The sequence below is a fragment of the Chenopodium album genome, chromosome 3 (genome assembly GCF_948465745.1).
Source record: "Chenopodium album chromosome 3, dcCheAlbu1.1, whole genome shotgun sequence".
NCBI lineage: Eukaryota > Viridiplantae > Streptophyta > Magnoliopsida > Caryophyllales > Amaranthaceae > Chenopodium > Chenopodium album.
Window position 1 is genome coordinate 71,879,421 of NC_137836.1, and position 19,547 is coordinate 71,898,967.

General features: G+C 32.3%; 2 protein-coding genes and 1 pseudogene across 6 annotated transcripts; 2 read left to right on the forward strand and 1 right to left on the reverse strand.

Annotated features, from left to right (window-relative positions):
• The first annotated feature begins 515 nt into the window (after positions 1-515).
• On the forward strand, positions 516-2,825 carry LOC145624130 (L-type lectin-domain containing receptor kinase SIT2 pseudogene; annotated as a pseudogene).
• Positions 2,826-3,683: 858 nt separating this feature from the next.
• LOC145624132 (uncharacterized) lies at positions 3,684-9,913 on the forward strand. Of its 5 annotated transcripts, XR_014110386.1 has the most exons (4): positions 3,684-5,914; positions 7,129-7,346; positions 7,642-7,696; positions 8,151-9,913. XR_014110386.1 is itself a non-coding variant. In XM_081677092.1 (2 exons), the coding sequence occupies exon 1, from the start codon at positions 3,933-3,935 to the stop codon at positions 5,904-5,906; it is 1,974 nt and encodes a 657-aa protein (XP_081533218.1). In that variant the 5' UTR covers positions 3,684-3,932; the 3' UTR covers positions 5,907-5,914; positions 7,129-9,913. The 5 variants fall into 5 exon arrangements, 1 of the variants encoding a protein (XP_081533218.1); XR_014110384.1 differs by having other exon boundaries at positions 7,129-8,219; positions 8,785-9,913; XR_014110383.1 differs by having other exon boundaries at positions 7,129-7,696.
• Positions 9,914-12,982: 3,069 nt separating this feature from the next.
• Positions 12,983-13,992, reverse strand: LOC145616145 (uncharacterized). The gene is made up of 3 exons (XM_081670845.1): positions 13,591-13,992; positions 13,374-13,439; positions 12,983-13,271 (listed from the first exon to the last, which is right to left on the reverse strand). The coding sequence occupies exons 1-3, from the start codon at positions 13,900-13,902 to the stop codon at positions 13,134-13,136; spliced, it is 516 nt and encodes a 171-aa protein (XP_081526971.1). The 5' UTR covers positions 13,903-13,992; the 3' UTR covers positions 12,983-13,133.
• Between the last annotated feature and the right edge of the window lie 5,555 nt (positions 13,993-19,547).

Consider the following 19,547-nt stretch of genomic DNA (forward strand, 5'->3'; position numbering starts at 1 on the left):
GAACAAAACTGTATGTTTCAACCCTCTATGTGTTTATGTGTAATGTTTATTGGAACAACTTAGTCTATGCTTGTGTTAAGGGATGTGCATTTTCAGATATTGGATCAATATCTGTTTTGAAAATTTTGGAAATCTTGATTTTCGAATCGGATCCTAGAAATTGCCCTAAAAAAAAAACAAAAAAAAAAAAAAGTGGAATACTTGATCCCAAATATCTGAAATTAAAAAAAAAAAAAAAACTGGCTCAAATATTTGTATCAAAGAATTTTGTTTAGTTTCTTCATGTAAAAAAAATAAGAAATAGAAAAAAGAAAAAAAAAAAAAAAAAGTGAAAAATTCATGTACATGATTCTGTGATGAAAGGTTTGATCCATTCTTTATTTCTTTGCATGTTCTTAGTCAATTACGATTGTTGGACAAACAATAAATTGTCCTGAAGAGTAGGTTAAAATCATTATCAAGTGGATGTTGAATATTACACAACTAATTTACACAGCCATGCATGTCAACAGATCTTTGACTTTTCAAACGACTTTTCAATTGAATCCTATTCAATCTAAGACATTTTGCATCAGTCATTTGTATTCATCTGTGTTCATCACTCAAATCTGTAGTGCTAAGTAAAGAAACACACTTTCAATCTCATGTATCTAATGATTTGATCTCGAATCTTGAGTTAGTAACAATGATCCTTGTAGTTGTTCTTATATTAGCTGTACATACCTTAGCTCAAAATGAAACACACTTCATTTACAATGGTTTCCAAGGATCCATCAATAAACTTCATGTTGATGGGATCGCGACTGTTCTTCCAAATGGTCTTCTCCAAATGACTAACTACTCGATCCACAAAACTTCCCATGCTTTCTACCCGCGTCCTGTCACCTTCAGACCAAATCGTATATCATTTTCCACCACTTTTGTTTTTGCAATGACTCCTCAAGTTCCAAATCATTCCGGCCATGGAATTGTTTTCGTTATCAGTCCAACCACTAACTTCAACGACACACTCCCATCTGCGTACATAGGACTCTTTAATCCTTCCACTGATGGCCTTCTTACTAATCATATAGTTGCAGTAGAATTAGACACTGTCCAAAATGCTGATGTTGATGATATCGATGGCAATCATGTTGGGATTGATATCAATAGCCTCAAATCTGTTGATGCTGCTTCAGCAGCATTCTACTCTGACGAAGAAAGGGTGAACAAAACCCTGCAGCTTAATAGTGGCAAACCAATGCAAGTTTGGATAGAGTACGGCGAGGTAGACATGCTGTTGAATGTAACAGTTTCTCCATTAAGTTATCCAAAGCCTAGCAAGTATTTACTTTCAAAGCACCTCAATCTTTCTAGCATACTCCTTCATTCCATGTATGTCGGTTTCACTTCTGCTACTGGCCTTGTATCAAATTGTCATTACATACAAGGGTGGAGCTGGAATCAAAATGGGAAAGCGCAAGATTTAGACCTTTCCGAACTTCCATCACTACCAAAAATCAAACATCATATTAAAAAAAACCAGCTTATTATATTTGTAGTTCTACTTGCTGTACTTTTGATGTTTTTAGTAATGATTGTTGCGGCTGTTTGGTTTCTTTGGAGAAAAAAGTTTGAAGAATTGCTTGAACCTTGGGAAAAGGAATACGCCCCTCACAGATACTCATTCATGGATCTTTATGTAGCAACAAAAGGTTTTAAGAACTCTGAGCTTCTTGGAGTTGGCGGTTTTGGGAAGGTGTACAAGGGTGTGTTACCTTCAATAAATCGCCAAGTTGCTGTAAAACGAGTCTCTCATGATTCTAAACAAGGGATGAAAGAATTTGTTGCAGAGATCTCTAGTTTGAGAAAGCTAAGGCATAGAAACTTGGTACAGCTCCTAGGCTACTGCAGAAGAAAGAGGGAGCTTCTTCTGGTGTATGAGTATATGCCAAACAGGAGCCTAGACAAGTTCCTCTTTGACAAGGATGGTAAATCAAATTTATGTTGGTCCTCGAGATTCAACATCATTAAAGGGGTGGCCTCTGCCCTTTTATACCTTCATGAGGAGTGGGAACAAGTTGTCCTGCACCGAGATGTGAAGGCAAGTAATGTCCTGTTAGATGCTGATATGAACGCGAGGTTGGGTGACTTTGGTCTGGCTAGACTATATGATCACAACAATGATCCTCGAACCACTAATGTGGTAGGAACCATTGGGTACATTGCACCTGAAGTCAGTAGAACACAAAAACCTACCACCAGTTCTGATGTGTTTGCTTTCGGAATGTTTCTACTTGAGGTCGGTTGTGGGAGGAGGCCATCAGGCAAGCAGTCTGATAATGATGCAGAAGACTTTTTCCTCAGTGACTGGGCTTATGATTGTTGGAAAAGGGGGGAAATTCTTATGGTAAGTGATCCTACATTGGAAGGTAATTATCAGGAAAAAGAGATGGAACTAATATTAAAGTTAGGCCTTCTCTGTTTGCATCCTAAGGCAGCAGAAAGGCCTACAATGAGGCATGCTGTCATGTTTCTTGATGGATGTGCAACTTTGCCTGACATACCATCTGAATACGACCCTGAAAGCGGAATTTACTTTGGGGAAGTTTGGGGAAATTCAGGTTCATATCCATCATCATCTGGAACTGCCTCTCTCAGGTTCATGTCTAGCTCGAATTCAGTCCTTCAACGTGGCCGTTGAATCATGTATTTCTAGTGTACTAGCTGTTAGAGTACTAGTTCAGATATTTAGTCTACCTTATTAATAAATTGGCGTTAGTTATTGCAAAAATGTTAGGTTAGTAACTATAACATGCAATGTTAGTTCTTGCAATATTGTTGTGTAACTCTAATATGCAATGTCAGTTTGTTGGATCATGTTTTATTTTGTGCTATTCTTCAGAAATTGAAACCTGCATTCAATAGCCTTCTAAGTAAACCTAACTTGCAATGTAACTATGTGAGTCTTTCTTGTGCTCTGATCTATACCTGAAAACATACAAGATCAGTTGCTCAAGGGTCTTTATAGGAAAAAAGTTGTTAAAAATACTAGGCACAATAGAAATTCTAATTATCATGGGTTCACTATTTACAATTTTACAAATCTCATATCAATTTCCTTCCAAAATCATCAACTTCATAAACAACAATTTTTAAAACATACTACTTCGTAAGAGAATTGAAACAACAAGTATTCTTTCAAAAGATTGTTCCTTCTAGCTCATATCGAAAGATGTACCCATATTTCGTTCTTAGGTGTTTTTATTTTATTACCCAATTTACTTTATACTTCGTATGATTTTGGGTAAGCCAACTTTACTTCCTACTAACTCAACATTTTTTTTAGGGGGTCCTACTATCTCAACTTGATTTTCCCTATTTTAAATTTTTAACCTCACTCACCTTTTTAATCCTCTCTCTATCTTACTTTACGTTTTTTTTTCCTCAAACCTAGTCACCTTTCTACGGAATAGAAACAAGAGTCAACAAGAAAACAAGATTAAATTTGTCATAAAATAGACGTTAGAGTTGAATTCAAAATCTTACAAGATTTCATATAACTTTACACAAAGTATTCGTATGATATCAAAATAATACTCGTAGAAACTCATACTATTTAAAACGTGTCAAATAAAAAGAAACCGAAAGTATACTACCTTTGAACGCACAATTACAAAATCACCCTTAAATCTCAAAATTAGTTTACCTTCTTCTTCCCTTCTTCACAGTTCACCCTGCCAAGTGAAGCCACCCTCTGTTTTGCATCCACCACCATAACTGCCGCCGCCCCACCAACCGCTGCCGATAATAATCGCCGCCTTCAAACCCACCTCTTTCCTTTGTTCCGTCACATTTTTAGCTAGGGTTTATGAATTTAAGGGGAATGAATTCAAATCTAAATCCTTAATAAACCCTAATAAGTTTTTCAATAATTTGGATTTTTGCGAGTAATGCCCATCATTGGTTTCGCCTTAAAGAAGCTCAATTCCAGATTATTTTCGATTCCAAGTAAGTTGGTATTTTACCCTTTGCGTTCTTCTTGTTTTATTTCTGATATTCCAGCTCAAAATGTATCAGAATTTGAAGATGAAATTGATAGTGATAATGATAGTGATGTTGAACCTGTTATTATCAAAGAAATATTTGATTCAGCCCCGAAAATGGGTTCTTATCAATTGGGTGATTCCACCTTTTATTTGCTCATTGAAAATTATGCAAATTCAGGTAAATTTAGATTATTGGAGGAAATATTTGATAGAATGAAACGCGAACGCCGGGTTTTTAGGGAAAGGGATTTCATTGTAGTGTTTAAGGCTTATGGGAAATCAAATTTGCCTGAAAAAGCCATGGAATTGTTTGAAAGAATGGTGAATGAATTCGATTGTAAGCCGACGATCCGATCATTTAACTCTGTTCTAACTGTTGTTATTGGAGTAGGTTTGTATGAAAAGGCCTTGAACTTTCATGATAGTGTTGTTGGAAGTATGAATGTTGTACCAAATGTGTTAACTTATAATTTGGTTATTAAAGCTTTGTGCAAGATGAGAAAGGTTGATAAGGCTGTAGAATTATTTAGAGAAATGCCTACTCAACAATGTGTTCCTGATGCTTTTACTTATAACACATTGATGGATGGGTTGTGCAAGACGGATAGAATTGACGAAGCAGTTTCGTTGTTGGATGAGATGCAGGTAGAGGGGTGTTATCCCATTCCAATGACATATAATGTACTGATCAATGGACTTTGCAAGAAGGGTAACATGCTCCGAGCAGCTAAACTTGTTGAGAACATGCTCTTGAAAGGTTGCACCCCTAATGTGGTGACTTACAACACCCTTATTCATGGGCTTTGTTCGGTAGGAAAATTGGATAAAGCAATGAGTCTCTTAAATCACATGGTATCAAACAAGTGTCTGCCTAGTGATATCACTTATGGAACTCTTGTTAATGGTCTTGTTAAGCAAGGAAGAGTTGTTGATGGAACTGAATTATTGCTTTCTATGGAAGAGAGGGGATTCCGAGCTAATGTGTATGTTTATTCCTCTCTTCTCAGTGGGTTGTTTAAGGAAGGAAAGCCAGAAGAGGCAATGAGACTTTGGAAGGATGTGATAGGGAAAGGAATAAGTCCAAATATTGTCCTTTATAGTGTCTTGATTGATGGTTTGTGCCGTGTTGGAAGACCTAATGATGCTAAAGAAGTATTATCTGAGATGATCCATAAGGGCCTTAAACCTAATCCTTATACTTATAGCTCCTTGATCAAAGGGTTTTTTAAGACAGGTAACAGCCGAGAGGCACTACTTGTCTGGAAAGAAATGGAAGATAGTGATTGTTTTCATAATGTGGTTTGTTATAGTGTGCTTATCAATGGTTTGTGTGAGGAAGGGAAACTAACAGAGGCTATGGCATTTTGGAGACATATGTTGGGTAGAGGGTTGAAGCCCGACACTGTTGCTTATAGTTCATTGATTCATGGCTTCTGCAAGGCTGGCTTGGTTGATCAGGGGTTGAAGGTTTTTAATGAGATGCTTTTTCAAGGCATAGATTGTCGGCCAGATGTAGTAACTTACAATATACTGTTTAATGGTTTATGCAACAGCAATCAAATATATCTGGCCATTGATCTTCTGAATAGTATGTTGGATCAAGGTTGTGATCCCGATCTATACACCTGTGACATTTTTTTGAGGGCTTTGAGAGAGAAGATGAACCCACCACAAGATGGGAAAGAGTTCCTTGATGTGCTTGTTTTACGATTATGCCAACGACAAAGAGGTTTAGCTGCTTCCAATATACTGCAATTGATGTTGCAGAAATATTTGTCACCAGAAGCTTCTACCTGGAAAGGAGTTGTAATGTTCTGTTGCAAATATAAGAAGACTATAGCAACTTTGGACAAGTGTAGGATTAACTTATTCCACTGACTGCAATGGTGAGACTTAGATTTGATTTCTACCATAATTACTTTTGTTTCAGGGGCTTCTTTAATTCTATATTTTGCTCTAGATATCTATGCTTTTGCTTGGCTTCAAAAAAAAAAAAAAAAAAAAAAAGTCAATTCTTATTCAAATTATTCGTCACCTTCTTTAAGGGCACAAAAACATCTATGCTCTATGTCCTTAGCAAAATAATTTTTTGCTTTAGAAATGCTCATGCTGGTTTTGGCCTAACATGAATGCATTCCCATTGATTCATTGTCTATTAGTCCCGTGGAGGCTGTGAGATTTCTGAATGTAGACAATTCTATCTCCATGTGACTAGTTGCAACTTACTTTCCTTTAAAGAAGCTGCTAAATATGCTTTTCATTAGTTTCTCAGGTTATGGATTATTGTGAACTCTAGTTCTGAGAATATGATTTAGTGTGCTTAGTAGTATCTTTGTCACTGGCAAGCCATCATTTGTAGGCTTCAGTCAGGACATGTGTTGTTTTGGACTTACATCTGCCATGAACAAACTTTGTAAAATATTTGTATTGATCACATTATTAAAGTGAGTTTACCTTGGTATCTAGTGTTTCTGAAGCAAATTTGCAGTTATCAAAGCATTATTGTTTAAAACATCTTTTCCTTGGGATTGTTGGGTTAGTTTTCTGGTGGAAGTCTATTCCTATAGGATTAGATTCTTCTCAGCATTATGGGGACAGGATGATGTGAGGTTTGGTTTAGGGGCGAGTTTAGAGGTCACAGTGTTGCTGTCAATTAAATTTTGGGAATATGGTGTGGATAGTACAAGTTGTGGCTCATCACTTTTGTGATAAGTAGAGGTGTTCAAGCAGTGCGGCAGTTCATTTTTTTTCAAACACCTTTTGATGAACAGGGCTTTCCCACCATACAAACACAATCTGAATGTTTTGGCAATTAGGATTTAGATCATAGATGAGTTAGCTTGGATGTTGTTCTTTGCCTATTGTTTGTTAATCTTCTCATTTTTATTTTTCTAATTAGCTAATCAAAGTGCTTCCCAAACTTTCTTAAATTTGATCCTATTGTCTTCTTGTGGGCTGATGAATGTAACTTTTTTGGACAACATGCTCACACGCCAAGTTTCTCTCTAACATGTTAATTCAGAAGAAGCCTCTCCAATTTCTAATACAAAAAGGTATGTGCTGTACGATTCTGATCTTGCTTTGATGCTGTGTTTTGTAGGTTCTCGTAGCTGATCGATTAATTACAATGTCCATCAGCTGAATTTTGGACAAATTATTTGAATCAGTTCAGAGGAAAGCTGGACACTGTCATGAACATGTTGCTTCAGGTTCATCTGGAAATACAGATTATTAGTGGCTGTTCATTAGACGGTTACCGCATCACTGATGTAATCATATGATTGTGATATTTAGCTTTCAATGATCATTGATCTAGAGGTATTATATGGATTCTTTCCCCTTCTTAATCGAGTATAAGATCCTGAATTTACTTGATCTACAGGAGGTTTCCATCAATTTCTGATATTAACCATTTTTCTGGCGATAAATTATGCTGCCAGCAGCTGCTCACTTTTATTTCTCATGCCAACTGTATATATGTGCTCACTTACATAATAGATCAATTACACTGGTTTTTTGCAATTGTTGCTTATACCAAACAGAGTATACTTATCCCAAGTCCCATGAATATTGTATTATTGCCCACCTTTACCTATTGGCTCTTTCTTTCCAGTTTCATTGGAAGGCTAGAGGTGCTCTCATTTCTCAGGATGATTTATCAACCTTTGGTGAGTGTCTGTGTACTTTTATTATACACAGCTATGCAATCATTCTAGGCATTCTGCAGAAATAACAATGACAAGAAATTTCCAGCTGAATGATTGGTGTCAGATCTTGAGTATTATTTTGTCAATAGAGCCTTAGGTTACTATAGAAAACATACTGTTTATTGTATTTTAAATGATGAAACTGGCAACCCTGAACTTCAATCTGCGCTATATTTCATCTCTGGTGATAACTTGCAAGTTGCAATTATTGCTGTTATTCTATATAGATTTTAAGATGCAGATTATCCCGACCTTAGAATCTGCAAATTATTGCATATGGACTGAGGAGTGAGGACATGTTGTGAAGGTCTGAAAACTTAAGATGAAAGAGAATCTTGTTGCAGAAAGACTTGTTCTTTATTGCATTTATATATATGATACTTGATGTTAATTTTTTCCATGTTACTTAATGCAGAAATCTGGCCTTCCATCTAGTTGGAACAACCTGTATTACTGTTGATGTATGTTTATCCCTGCCTCACAGGTAAGGTTGTGCCAAATATTTCTGATTTCTAAAGGCTGATGAATGGTTTAACGTATATGGATTCCATGTTATGGTATGTGTTTACTTAGCAATTCCTTTAACCTTAATTGTTGGTGCTCAAGTCAAGTGGTAAAATATTATGTAGCCAAGTGACTGCAAGTGTATTTTGCTATTAATTTAAACTTTTGGTTCTACTTTTCTTTTGACCAATCACCAACAACTCCTTCAAACTATTCCCTGTTTATACCCATGACTTCGAGAATAATGTTTAATAAAACTGCTATGCATTCATAAACCAGAGCTTACTTCTGTTGCTATGTGCACTAGAAAATGATGATGTGCATTTGGTACTCTATATTCGGTTTGTATTTTTACTCATTCCCTTGTTGTAACATGGAAGAAAATACATACCTAGTTTCCGAGTCCCAATATTCAGCTGTCATTCTTGTAACAAAAAGATTTCTTTGGCACAACAGGGGAAACAATGGATAACTTTTTTCTTGCTCTCTCTTCCTATTTTTTCTTTGGAATGTTGAAGTGTGGCTCTTGACTTTTTGTTCTACAGGTGGCATATAATTTGAAATGGGACTGTTATTTCTTCAGTGGCCTGTACGAGGTCACCGCAGAGCTGCTCAAAACAATTCCGTAGAAACATAATGTAAGTTGTGTAGAATAGTTTCCTCAAAAAAAAAAAAAAAAAAAAAAAAAAAAAAAAAAAAAAAAAGAGTTGTGTAGAATAGTTTCTGTTCAACAAGGTGTGGCTGCATATGATCAACATTACAGCCTTAAGGACATGTCATTAAGAGATGTGATTTTAGATTGTGAAGATTACAGATTCCTAACAAATATAGTTCAACCTTCTGCTGAACATGGTTAGTGTAAAGCTGAATTTCACGGATGCAACCAGGCATGGAGGCTTAGATTGTGAAGATTACAGATTCTTAATTAAATATATATAAGCATGGAAGCTGAATTTCATGGATACAACCAGGCATCACATTCATCTGCAAATGATCATGGTTAGTGTAAAGCTGTAAACATTGAAGCCATAGTAAATCTGCGTAACTTGTGTTGAAGTTGCAACGAAGACACAATATCTGGATTGTTACAGTAGGGTTTTTTTTATACTTGTAGTATTTATTCTCATGAGTTTCACTTGTGATGCATTTGTAAAATCATTTTATACTTTTCGTAAAGGTTTTTTTTTTTTTTTTTTTTTTTTTTTTTTTTTTTTTTTTTTCCATTTTTTGGAAGATCATACATTTCAGATTAGAAGAAAATCAAACATGAATAACCCTTCATTTGGGAGACTATCTTAGCTTGTATCTTCTCAAAGGCTTGTCAACGGCAACATTTATACGTAGTATTTTATAGCAAGTTCTAGGTGTTTTTTCAAGTTAATGTTATTCCTGCTCAAGTTTTTTTATTTTTTTTTTTGGTTAATCATACAAAGTATGTTGTTAATGACAAGACATTATTAATCGGTATACAAAGAGAATAAAAATGAGCAAAATTGAATCAAATAAATGTTCAAAAAAAAAACATCCTTGATGCACTTGAAGCCAGATAAGATGGGTTTTGTGAAGAGACTACTGTTTTTTTTTAATTGATTGTGAATTTCTAAACTTTTAGGGCTAATTGTTTACCCTCAAACATAAAATATCGTATTTATGTAATAAAAAATATAAGTACATTAATTTTTTTATTTATTTTTTGAATCAAAGTATTGTTTAACAAGTCCGCCCCTGGTTATGATAGTAAAAAGACAACTTGGTTAGATACCGGTGTTTTTAATCCCTACATCTACAAAAGAAAGTAGATAGATCACCAAACAAACAAGTTAAACAAGTGCACTGTGGATTACAAATTCCTATCTCTTTCCCATATACCCCAAAGGCCCTAAACAAACACGTCGGTGAGGTATTACGTACAAAATTTAAAACCAATGAACCTAATTACGAAATAAAATAAAAAAGAATAAAACATACTCCATATAATGTACTTCGTAGAAGTATATGATTAAAAACATTTTATAAAAAAATACTAGTTGCTTGCTGATGACCACTGAGGGTAGGGTACATAACTAAGCAAAGAAGTACATAGACAGACTAATATAGATTATCTACTTAAAATTCAAATGTATATATATTTCTATGATTATACATCCAAGTTTCTTTGGATCCTAATACAAGCAATTAGAACCAATCAATAACTAGTATAGAATATTTCCAACTAAAAATAAATAAATAAAAGTCCATTATTTATTCAAGTTTCTTTGGATAATGAAACAAGAAAGAAGAATTGACTTAATTTGAAAGATGGGCGAAATGTATAAAAATAAAAACAAGTTGCTAATTATCTTTAATGGGTAAATTAATGCTTCCTTATAGTAGGACAACCAAATGATTGGTACATAATTTTATAAAATATATTTGTGGTATCCCAAGTTTTAGTTCCACATGTGGTGGGAACCCTAATTAAGTTGCTACCTGACAAAATTAATTATAATGATGACCAAAACCTTGGCATTCATCATCTGACAGAATTTATTCATACATACATACATACATACGTAGCATGCAACCCAACCTAACAATGGCAGATTTATATATCTTAATTACCTGCAATTTCTAATAAGTTGAATTTGGTATGTCGCGGTTTGTAGTGATGGAGACACGGATCTAAATAAGTGTCTGACTCAGCTACTTTGTAAATAAAACTTCCATGATTAAATAGGTGTTGAAGTGTTTATACCTTATATTAGAGTGTCGAGTATTTAACCTAACTATTTGAAAATTTTAATTTGAGTAAAAATGTAACATGTACAGTGAATAGTTATAAAAGAGGACGAATGCGAGCTAGTTTAGTTGATAAAGTCAATAGTCATACTATTTTGTTTTACATTTGTGTTTATACACCACATAAAATTAAGTTGTCTTTCTCTAATCTCTTAAACTATATGCCAAGAGGGTATGATGCAAATGGAGAAAAAAAAAAGGAAGAAGAAGAATTTGCTTTGTCTTAGTTCAGTTCAATTCAATGTCAAGCTAATTCAATCTAGAGCTTATTTTCTTCAACATATTTCAAAATCAAATAAACCAAATTAGCGGATCAAAATAAAACTTTTACACTAATTTACTTATAACAAAGCATCGATCTTAAATTACCTATAATATAAATAATAAAAATTTAAAATACACATCAGATGTACACATTATTGAGCCGAATTATATATAACCATATTCCACTTGATTATGTTTTTTTAAGTATTAGTGCAAAAATACAGTTTAATCAAATCAATGCATTATATTAGAGCAAAATTAATCAAATTGGACAAACCTAACAAGACCTTTATAAAATGAGAGTAGAACATCTTAATTATTTTAGGTGAAGAGAACAACTTTAATTCTATATTTCTATGTCAACTCAACACTTTTTTTTTTTTAAAAAAAAAAAATAATAATAAAAAAAAAAAATAAAAAAAAAAAAAAGGTTAATATGATGCTATTAATAAAAAAAATACATAAGAGTATCACATTTGATTAGATAAATTTTGGGTGGTTTAATGGCCAAGCAGGCAAATCGGTATATATCACATGTATGCATTTAAGGTGAGTTACTTTCGTGGTCTAATTAAAGAAGACTTCCTGAAAATTAAATGGATCCACCAAATAGCTAGCTTAGTTCTCAAAACCCTTAATAACTTTAAAAGCTTTATGTCTCCAAATCAATAAAACAAGTTATTATAGATGAACCCCCTACTGATGAATACTGATTCTCATCTCTAATTAGATTATACTTGTACAGTATATTCCAATGAAAATCTATCTAGAGTACCTCCTCCAATAAGAGCATGATGTTCACATTTACTGAATTGAGCTGAACTGAAATGAATATTTTATGAGAGAAGGAAATTAGGAGCTGAACTGAAATGAAATTAAGCTGAAGTGAACAGGCCCAAGTAGTATACTAGTATTTGCCACGATATAATTCGATCAAATCTTTTTTTTTTTAAATAAAAAACATATATTTGTATTGAGTTAGTAGATAGGTAATTTTATCCTTTATCTATCATATGGGGTACGAATAATGTTTAGTATATATATGACGTTTTTATAGACCATCAAAATAAGAAAAAATGAAGCAAATTCAAACGGGCAAACCAAACAAAAATTAGGGTAATATTCAGGGACGTTTTTATATATGTTGCTTGTGTTCTGGTTTAAAGATAAATGATGATTATTCAAAACCCTATTCAATATGAGTATTTACCCATTGGACGTAATAATGTTTAATTTCTTTGAGCTCATAAGTTAAATTGAAGAGAAAAGCTACTAGAAAAAGATCTAAATTTGAACAAATCAGCAAATTGAACTACTCGTTTTAATCACACCCTCCTCGATCTTAATCTGTTTTTGTGTTTGCTTTAATTTTTGCTGGAATTTAATATTACACGTTTAAGAGTATTTTTCCTTTTTTTTTCCAAAAGAAATAATAAAGTAAGTAAATATTTGCCTTATTACTTCATATATGCTACACGCACTTAGTTAATTCATGCAAAAATTCGAAATATTTATTACAATGTTTAATATTAATAATAATAATACCTTAGTATATCTTACAATTGACTACAACATTTAACCTAATTTTACATGTTATACTTAATTAATTACCTAGATCTAGAATATGCAATAGCACAATCCCCCCTACAATTCTTACATTACGTGAGTCATCCTATAACATTGTTTGATCAATTACATGAACAAAATCCCCATCTTATACATCTTCTAAATCGATCTATTTATCTTTGTCACAAATAATAATCTTAATAATGTGCATATACATCTATAATTCCATCAAGGGGGAGCTACATAAAATATTAACAAACTAGACTTGATCTTCATCAATTGTTGATTAATTTGCACTGAGGTAATTAAGCAACATAGAAGTAGGGATCAAGCATAGTCCCTTCTTTCGTAGTTCCGATTCTAGGGAACCCGTGTTCGTGCTATCTCCGGCTTGCCGTGAATTATTATGTCCATTTTCTTGCATCTGAATCAATGCACAACAACTTGTTTAGAATTTTGTTTCACATCAAAAAAAAAAAAAAAAAGCAAGAAAAGTCAAGTTCTTTGATTTATTTTTCTTATTTACCTGGCATATATCTCTACTTTCTATCTCATCTTTTGACTTCATGTAGAAGAGATTCAAATAGTTGACCTATTACAAATCAAGAACAAGGGTTAGAAAATTAAACATACGTGTAATAATATATGAAAGTTATATATATGTAACGATTATTATTATGAAAATACCTAGCTAAGTTAGCTATAATAATAATTTGTTTAATTTATATATATGTATACATTACCTTTGGACTTTGAACGGGTGAACTAGCAGTATCTTCCAATTCATGATCAACAAAAGTTGCTTGTTCCATGGTTTTTCTCTTCTTAGACATCAAATTTTCGCGGTTCTCTTGCAATAGGAAATTAGATGCTGCACCGGAATAATTTGAGGAGGTTTCGAAAGAGGAAAAGAGAGAACTATCTTCGATGTCATCATAATCTTCGTCGTTAATAAAATCTTCAAGGTCTAATTTGATCAAATCACTCGCCTCAAATTTAGATGAGGACATACATCTTCTCTTGTGATTTGTTGTGCTCATCATAGAGTAAGCCATTTTTATGAATATTCTCGATCTATATGTAATTATATCGGGTATGGATTAGGAAACTTGTGTTTAGGGCCGGTATATAATTAGAAATTTTGTTTTCTTGGTGTTTGAGAAAGAATGAGGGCTTGCTTGACTAATTTGGAGCAGTTGAAAGGAGGGTATATGAGCTTATATAGGAGGAATAATGCAAGTTGAAAGGGTAAAAAGAGATTAGAATGAAAAAAAAAGTGGGCCCTAAGAATAAGAAAGTTCTTCTAAATTTATAAGGTGATGCAAAGGAAAGGGATAGGAATTTGGTCAGTAGTTTCAGAATATATTATGTCCCAACTTAAATTGGTCATAATTCTTTTGGGTCCCCCACTTTATTTGACTTGGAATTTGGATGCATTAAAGCATTGCATACATAAATTGCTTAATTATGTTATATAAATCGGAGTATATATACTCCCTCCGTTTCGTATTAGTTGCAATAGTAGACTTGATTCATAATTACTAATTAGCATAGGTGTCAAAATAATGTCTTGTTGAGGTTTTGAATATGATGAGGTGATTTTGGCCAATATCGATCACAATATAAAACATTACATTGTTGATGGGGTGTATCATATTTTACTTTTAGCAAATATGATCAAGTTTAAATTAATGTGATAGTTATATCGATATAAGAAATTGACTTGGTACATTAGTGTTGGATGGATCATTAATAATTCATTATATATATAAATTATGCATGATTATTGCAAAATTGAAGGGAAGATATATTGAATTTTAAACAGTTTTTTAATTCATTAGTAAACTTAGAAATATGGAGAGTCAAATTTGCAAGTCTTAACATACATGATCATGAAAAAACAACATGATAAGCTGGCATACACTATATATCAAATATGTGAAGAAGAAGTCTTCTTATTATTACCCTTCATTCCTCTATCCCTAAAGAAGCATGATTATTGAAATTCAATGGTACGTATCATTAACATACACAATTGACCATTGTTGCTCTCTATACAACAAAAAAATTAAAATTTATAACATGCATAATATGATATGATGATATGATATGGTACAATTACATATAAATTACAAATAAAGTCATGCATGTGAAATCGGATATTAGTATGTACACCAAGGTGTAAGAAGCGCCGAAGGTTAATTTTTTTGTACATTTTGATAATTTGAGCAAATAAAATAACCTTGCATTGATCCGGGTGTATATAATAATTTTCATGTGAAAAATTAGCCATCATTTGTTATTACACATCAAGTTAAAGATAGATATTTAGCTAATTTATCATATATATAATAAGGTGATGATTTAGACTTCTATTATATGTCAACTTATTTGAGTAGACAAAGAACGGTATTTGCTTACATTGTATTGCATCAGATGATGCAAAAACCATATTAACAGGAATTAATATGAAAATTATCAATTAATTTAGATTAAATTAAAGGAGACATACATTTTGGTCATCATTGTCAAATTTATCAACTTAGTTGTGAGTCACTAGTTTTGAGAAAAAGAGAAAAATATGATAAAAGTAATGATACAATGATATGAAGTTAGCAGATAATGTATTGACTAAAGCAGGAATCAAAATATAATTAATGGTTGAATACTTGAATTAAATTTACCAAAATAATATTAATATCTTATGAAATAGACATTAATAGATTCTCCTTTCTTCAAATATATGTGTCACAAGATGCTTACCAAAAAAATTAATTTAATGACAATTAATTTGCTATTGGCTGCCACTTGATTCCTATTCAATAATTGAGATTTGTTTGATTTTAATTCTTATAAGATGAGCATTAATTAACATTAAAAACATCTAATTAAAAAATGATTAGTATGGCCTACATTAAAGATTGCAGTGTCAAAATCAAAATCTACTTTCTAGTGTCAAGGAATTAGAATTAGCTATTCTCTGACAGTGAAATATTTTTAGCTAATGACATAATTTTATATACATGGGGTTTAATTATATGATTAATTATGTGTTTTAGAAGATTGTCACTTATCTTCAAAAATCTTGAAATGATGTCATTTTGGTATTTTTCTTAATCAAAAGGATCTTTATACGTCATGTTCTACGTATAATTGAACTAGTAGGCTAAAAAAACACACACACATTGAATAACCAGCAGTAATTTTGACTCATTAGGGTTTTATACCGTCAAAAGTGTTATATTTCCTTTTTTTATTTGACTTGTTTCATTTATCATGCTTGTCAATGCAAAACTTTAACCATCAACAACTCTGATTCTCAGTAAGTACAAAAGTACAAGTTATACATTATGATAATACTTAATGAGAGACGATTCTAACAAGATCTCACATGAAAATGATTTTCCTTAAACATGACTGACAAAAGACGGTCAAAAGAAGGATGGTGAATAGTTTAAAAATCAAATTAAAAGCGGGTTGCAGTCAAATTAAAAAAAAAAATGAAGGAAGTATACGTTTACATAGTTAACAAAACTGCTCATCAATAAATTGTTGCAATTTCGACCGATTGTGATTCTCTCTAATAATTAGACGCCAGTTAAATAGGCTAGGAATGATCTAAATGGAGTCTGTGGCGTGTTCTAGCTACTTACCTCTAGTTGATTATCACTCATTAAAACTTATTTTATCATATATAAACCCATTAAACCTTAACAAAACTGATTTTAATTGAAATTTGAAATTGAACATTCCTTATCAACCAACCCTTATCCAGACTCATTTTTCCCTTACCTGGACTTATTTTAATCGAAGTACGAGCAATTAAGTAAAAATAAGGTGAACATAACAGACCCTTAATATAGAATATACAAGTACACCCTCGCTCTGACTCCATCTAAAAGTTCTTAAAGACGGGAGATAATTAGACAATAAAAGATGAAAATAACAAGCTAAGCTAAGCTAGGGCAGGTAGGAGGTCAAAAATCATGCAGATCCTCTGATAATCTGCAATTTTAAATCCCAGAAATAAGGATGATCATCATCCTCATCCTCATCCTCTAGGACAAGCTAATGCATAATCGAACGCGTTCGGCGGAATCTTGAAGATCTTCTGTGGACTGTCTTATGCATGATCTGATACTGATAATAAGAGTGATAACAATGTTCATTCTTATCTTAACTACTGTAGGTTATTTGGCAACAGAAATACAGGAAATAAAAAACTTGTCTAAAATACCCATGACATTTGTGACATAATAATAATGTAAAGGATTCATTTCTGTTAGGATTTTATTTTTATTGTTTTTTATTATTTAGTCATTCATATCACCTTGTTAATCATCTCTTAATCACATTTATTTTTAATCTTGAAGATTTTGTCTAATATTTTTCTCATAAAAAAGATATTGTTCCATTATTATGGTGCAGATCATGTATATGTTGACCTATTAGGGCTAATATGATCTTCATTCCCTTTCTTTAAAACTGAGTCCATTTTATTTAAATGATCAGATGATAAATTTCCAAACTTAATTAAACTGTATACAAAATTATATTACAAATATATATGGAGTATATTTTTTCTACTGATAGCATTAAATTGAACTTTTTTTTTTTTTTTTCCCCGAATGTATCTCCTGAATTACACTGTCAAGGCATGGAAGGTTGTTGCATACAGATAGAGATCGAATCGCCACGGTGTCAAATAGACAGCTGAAACATTTCCCCCGGCCCCTTACTAGTTACTTCCAAGTACCTGGACCGCAAATACTAGACAACAAAAACCGTGAGAGTTGATGTCGAGTCAAGATTATTCTCATAAAAAGTAAATTAGTGAAGATTATTCTCATAAAAAGTAAAAAATGATTTATCCATTATCCAAAACCTGTTATTTAATCGACTTCATCACATTTAAAATGACGAGTAAAGGGATATTGCTAACGAGCGCCTCTCAATCCATCTAGGACATTAAATAAGAATTTAAAATATTTCTAAAATGGTACAGTATATGAAATTGAAATATTTTATTTGAAAATACATGTCAAAATCACGCATTGATTGGTGTAATTAATACTGTATTATTTTCATTTTAATGTTTCTACTTTTAGTCATCTTATCTAATACCGCCCTAGAGTTCTTTATGTTAGTGTTTGCCTAATTTAGTAATATTCCTACTTGTATGCATTAGCTGAAGACTTTGATGATAATCTGAATTAATTCAAAATAATTACTACCTCCGCTTCGCAACAAAGGGGTATTATTTGTGAGATATAAAATATTCGTTTGTTGCGAGTAATGCAAAGCAGAGGTAGTATATGTAGACATGTAGTATTAAAGGATGATAGATTACTAAAATTTGTTTTATACACCCGAGTGCACTGTACACCCAACTAACTCAAGGTTAGTTTTTGCTTTTCATTTCATAATTAAATGAAAAACAATTATCAAAATGAAAACAAAATATTCATGAGTGTACCGTGTACCGTCCGAGTATATATAACAATATCTCATGAAGTACATGCATAAATAAAAAGAATTAAGAAAAAAGCACATGCAAATAGAGGTAGCTAGCATGGAAGTAGGTAATATTAAGCACAATCTGTACCACATGACACCACATGTATAAGCCGCAAACTCAGACAAAAATCATTTAATTCAACCATTAATGATAATCTACCCGTTGAGAAATTTAAATTTGAATTGCTCAGTTTAATTTTCATGGAATGAACAAAGAATTAGATCGATGCTTCATTGATTTGAAGAGGTATTTTTCAACTTCATTGGGGATTTTATATAAAAAGATAATTAATTAATTCATCATGCCAGTTTTATATACCTGTATTAAACTTAATTGTACAAGGTTAGTTTATCTTTATTATGATGAATTTAATTCAGTGATGACTTTGTAATTAGTAGCCATTAATTTTTACTTGATGAATGGGTGGGTAGGTATTAATTCTTTCAGTAACACTTAATGGGAGTTCCTCGAAACTAAACAACAAATGAATTAAAATCTTAGGGATTGTAATTGCTCATGACTTTTTGCTCCCTCTTTGAACATTTTAAAAAATGGGTATATATTAAGAATTTCGTCTATTTTTTCGGGAAACAAATAGGAGTACCAAAGTACATTACTTGTATTAAATAACTACTGAGGAAAAATCCCTCAAAAAACAACAAAAAAAACAAAAAAACTACCGAGGAAAAAAAAAGTAAGAGAGAGAATAAATACTGTGTCATAAATGACAGGAACATTTGGCATAAAAACTTTGAGGATAATTTAGGGATAAATTAGGAGAATGAGGTTAAAATCGTAAAAAAGCACTTACTAAAAAAGGAAAGATTCTTACAATGAGATTTTAATTTTGATTTGCCAAAAAAATAATAGAGGATTCTAATAAAGAAACTGAGGGAGTATATAATACTCGTATTTAGCAAAAGCTAACGAGCGTTTTCGGGTCGTTAGATAAGAGAGCTAAAAGTGAAAATATTAATATAAAATGGATCTTGCTAACGAGCGTTTTTGGGTCGTAGAGCGAAAAGTGAAAATATTAATATAAAATGGATCTTGCTAACGAACACCCCCGAGGCGGAGGCGTTGGATAAGCGTTTAAAATATTACTTAAAATGGTATTAATTTGGAAAAGCATGACAAAATCACGCGTCGATTGGTGTAATTAATGTTAATTTTAATTTAATA

Excerpts from the sequence above, each read along its gene's own strand:
- LOC145624132 (XM_081677092.1), top strand. The coding sequence starts at position 3,933 with ATGCCCATCATTGGTTTCGCCTTAAAGAAGCTCAATTCCAGATTATTT.
- LOC145616145 (XM_081670845.1), bottom strand. The coding sequence starts at position 13,902 with ATGGCTTACTCTATGATGAGCACAACAAATCACAAGAGAAGATGTATG. Across the intron at positions 13,440-13,590 it reads CACCCGTTCAAAGTCCAAAG|GTCAACTATTTGAATCTCTT; the intron begins GTAATGTATACA and ends GATTTGTAATAG. Across the intron at positions 13,272-13,373 it reads AAAGTAGAGATATATGCCAG|ATGCAAGAAAATGGACATAA; the intron begins GTAAATAAGAAA and ends GCATTGATTCAG.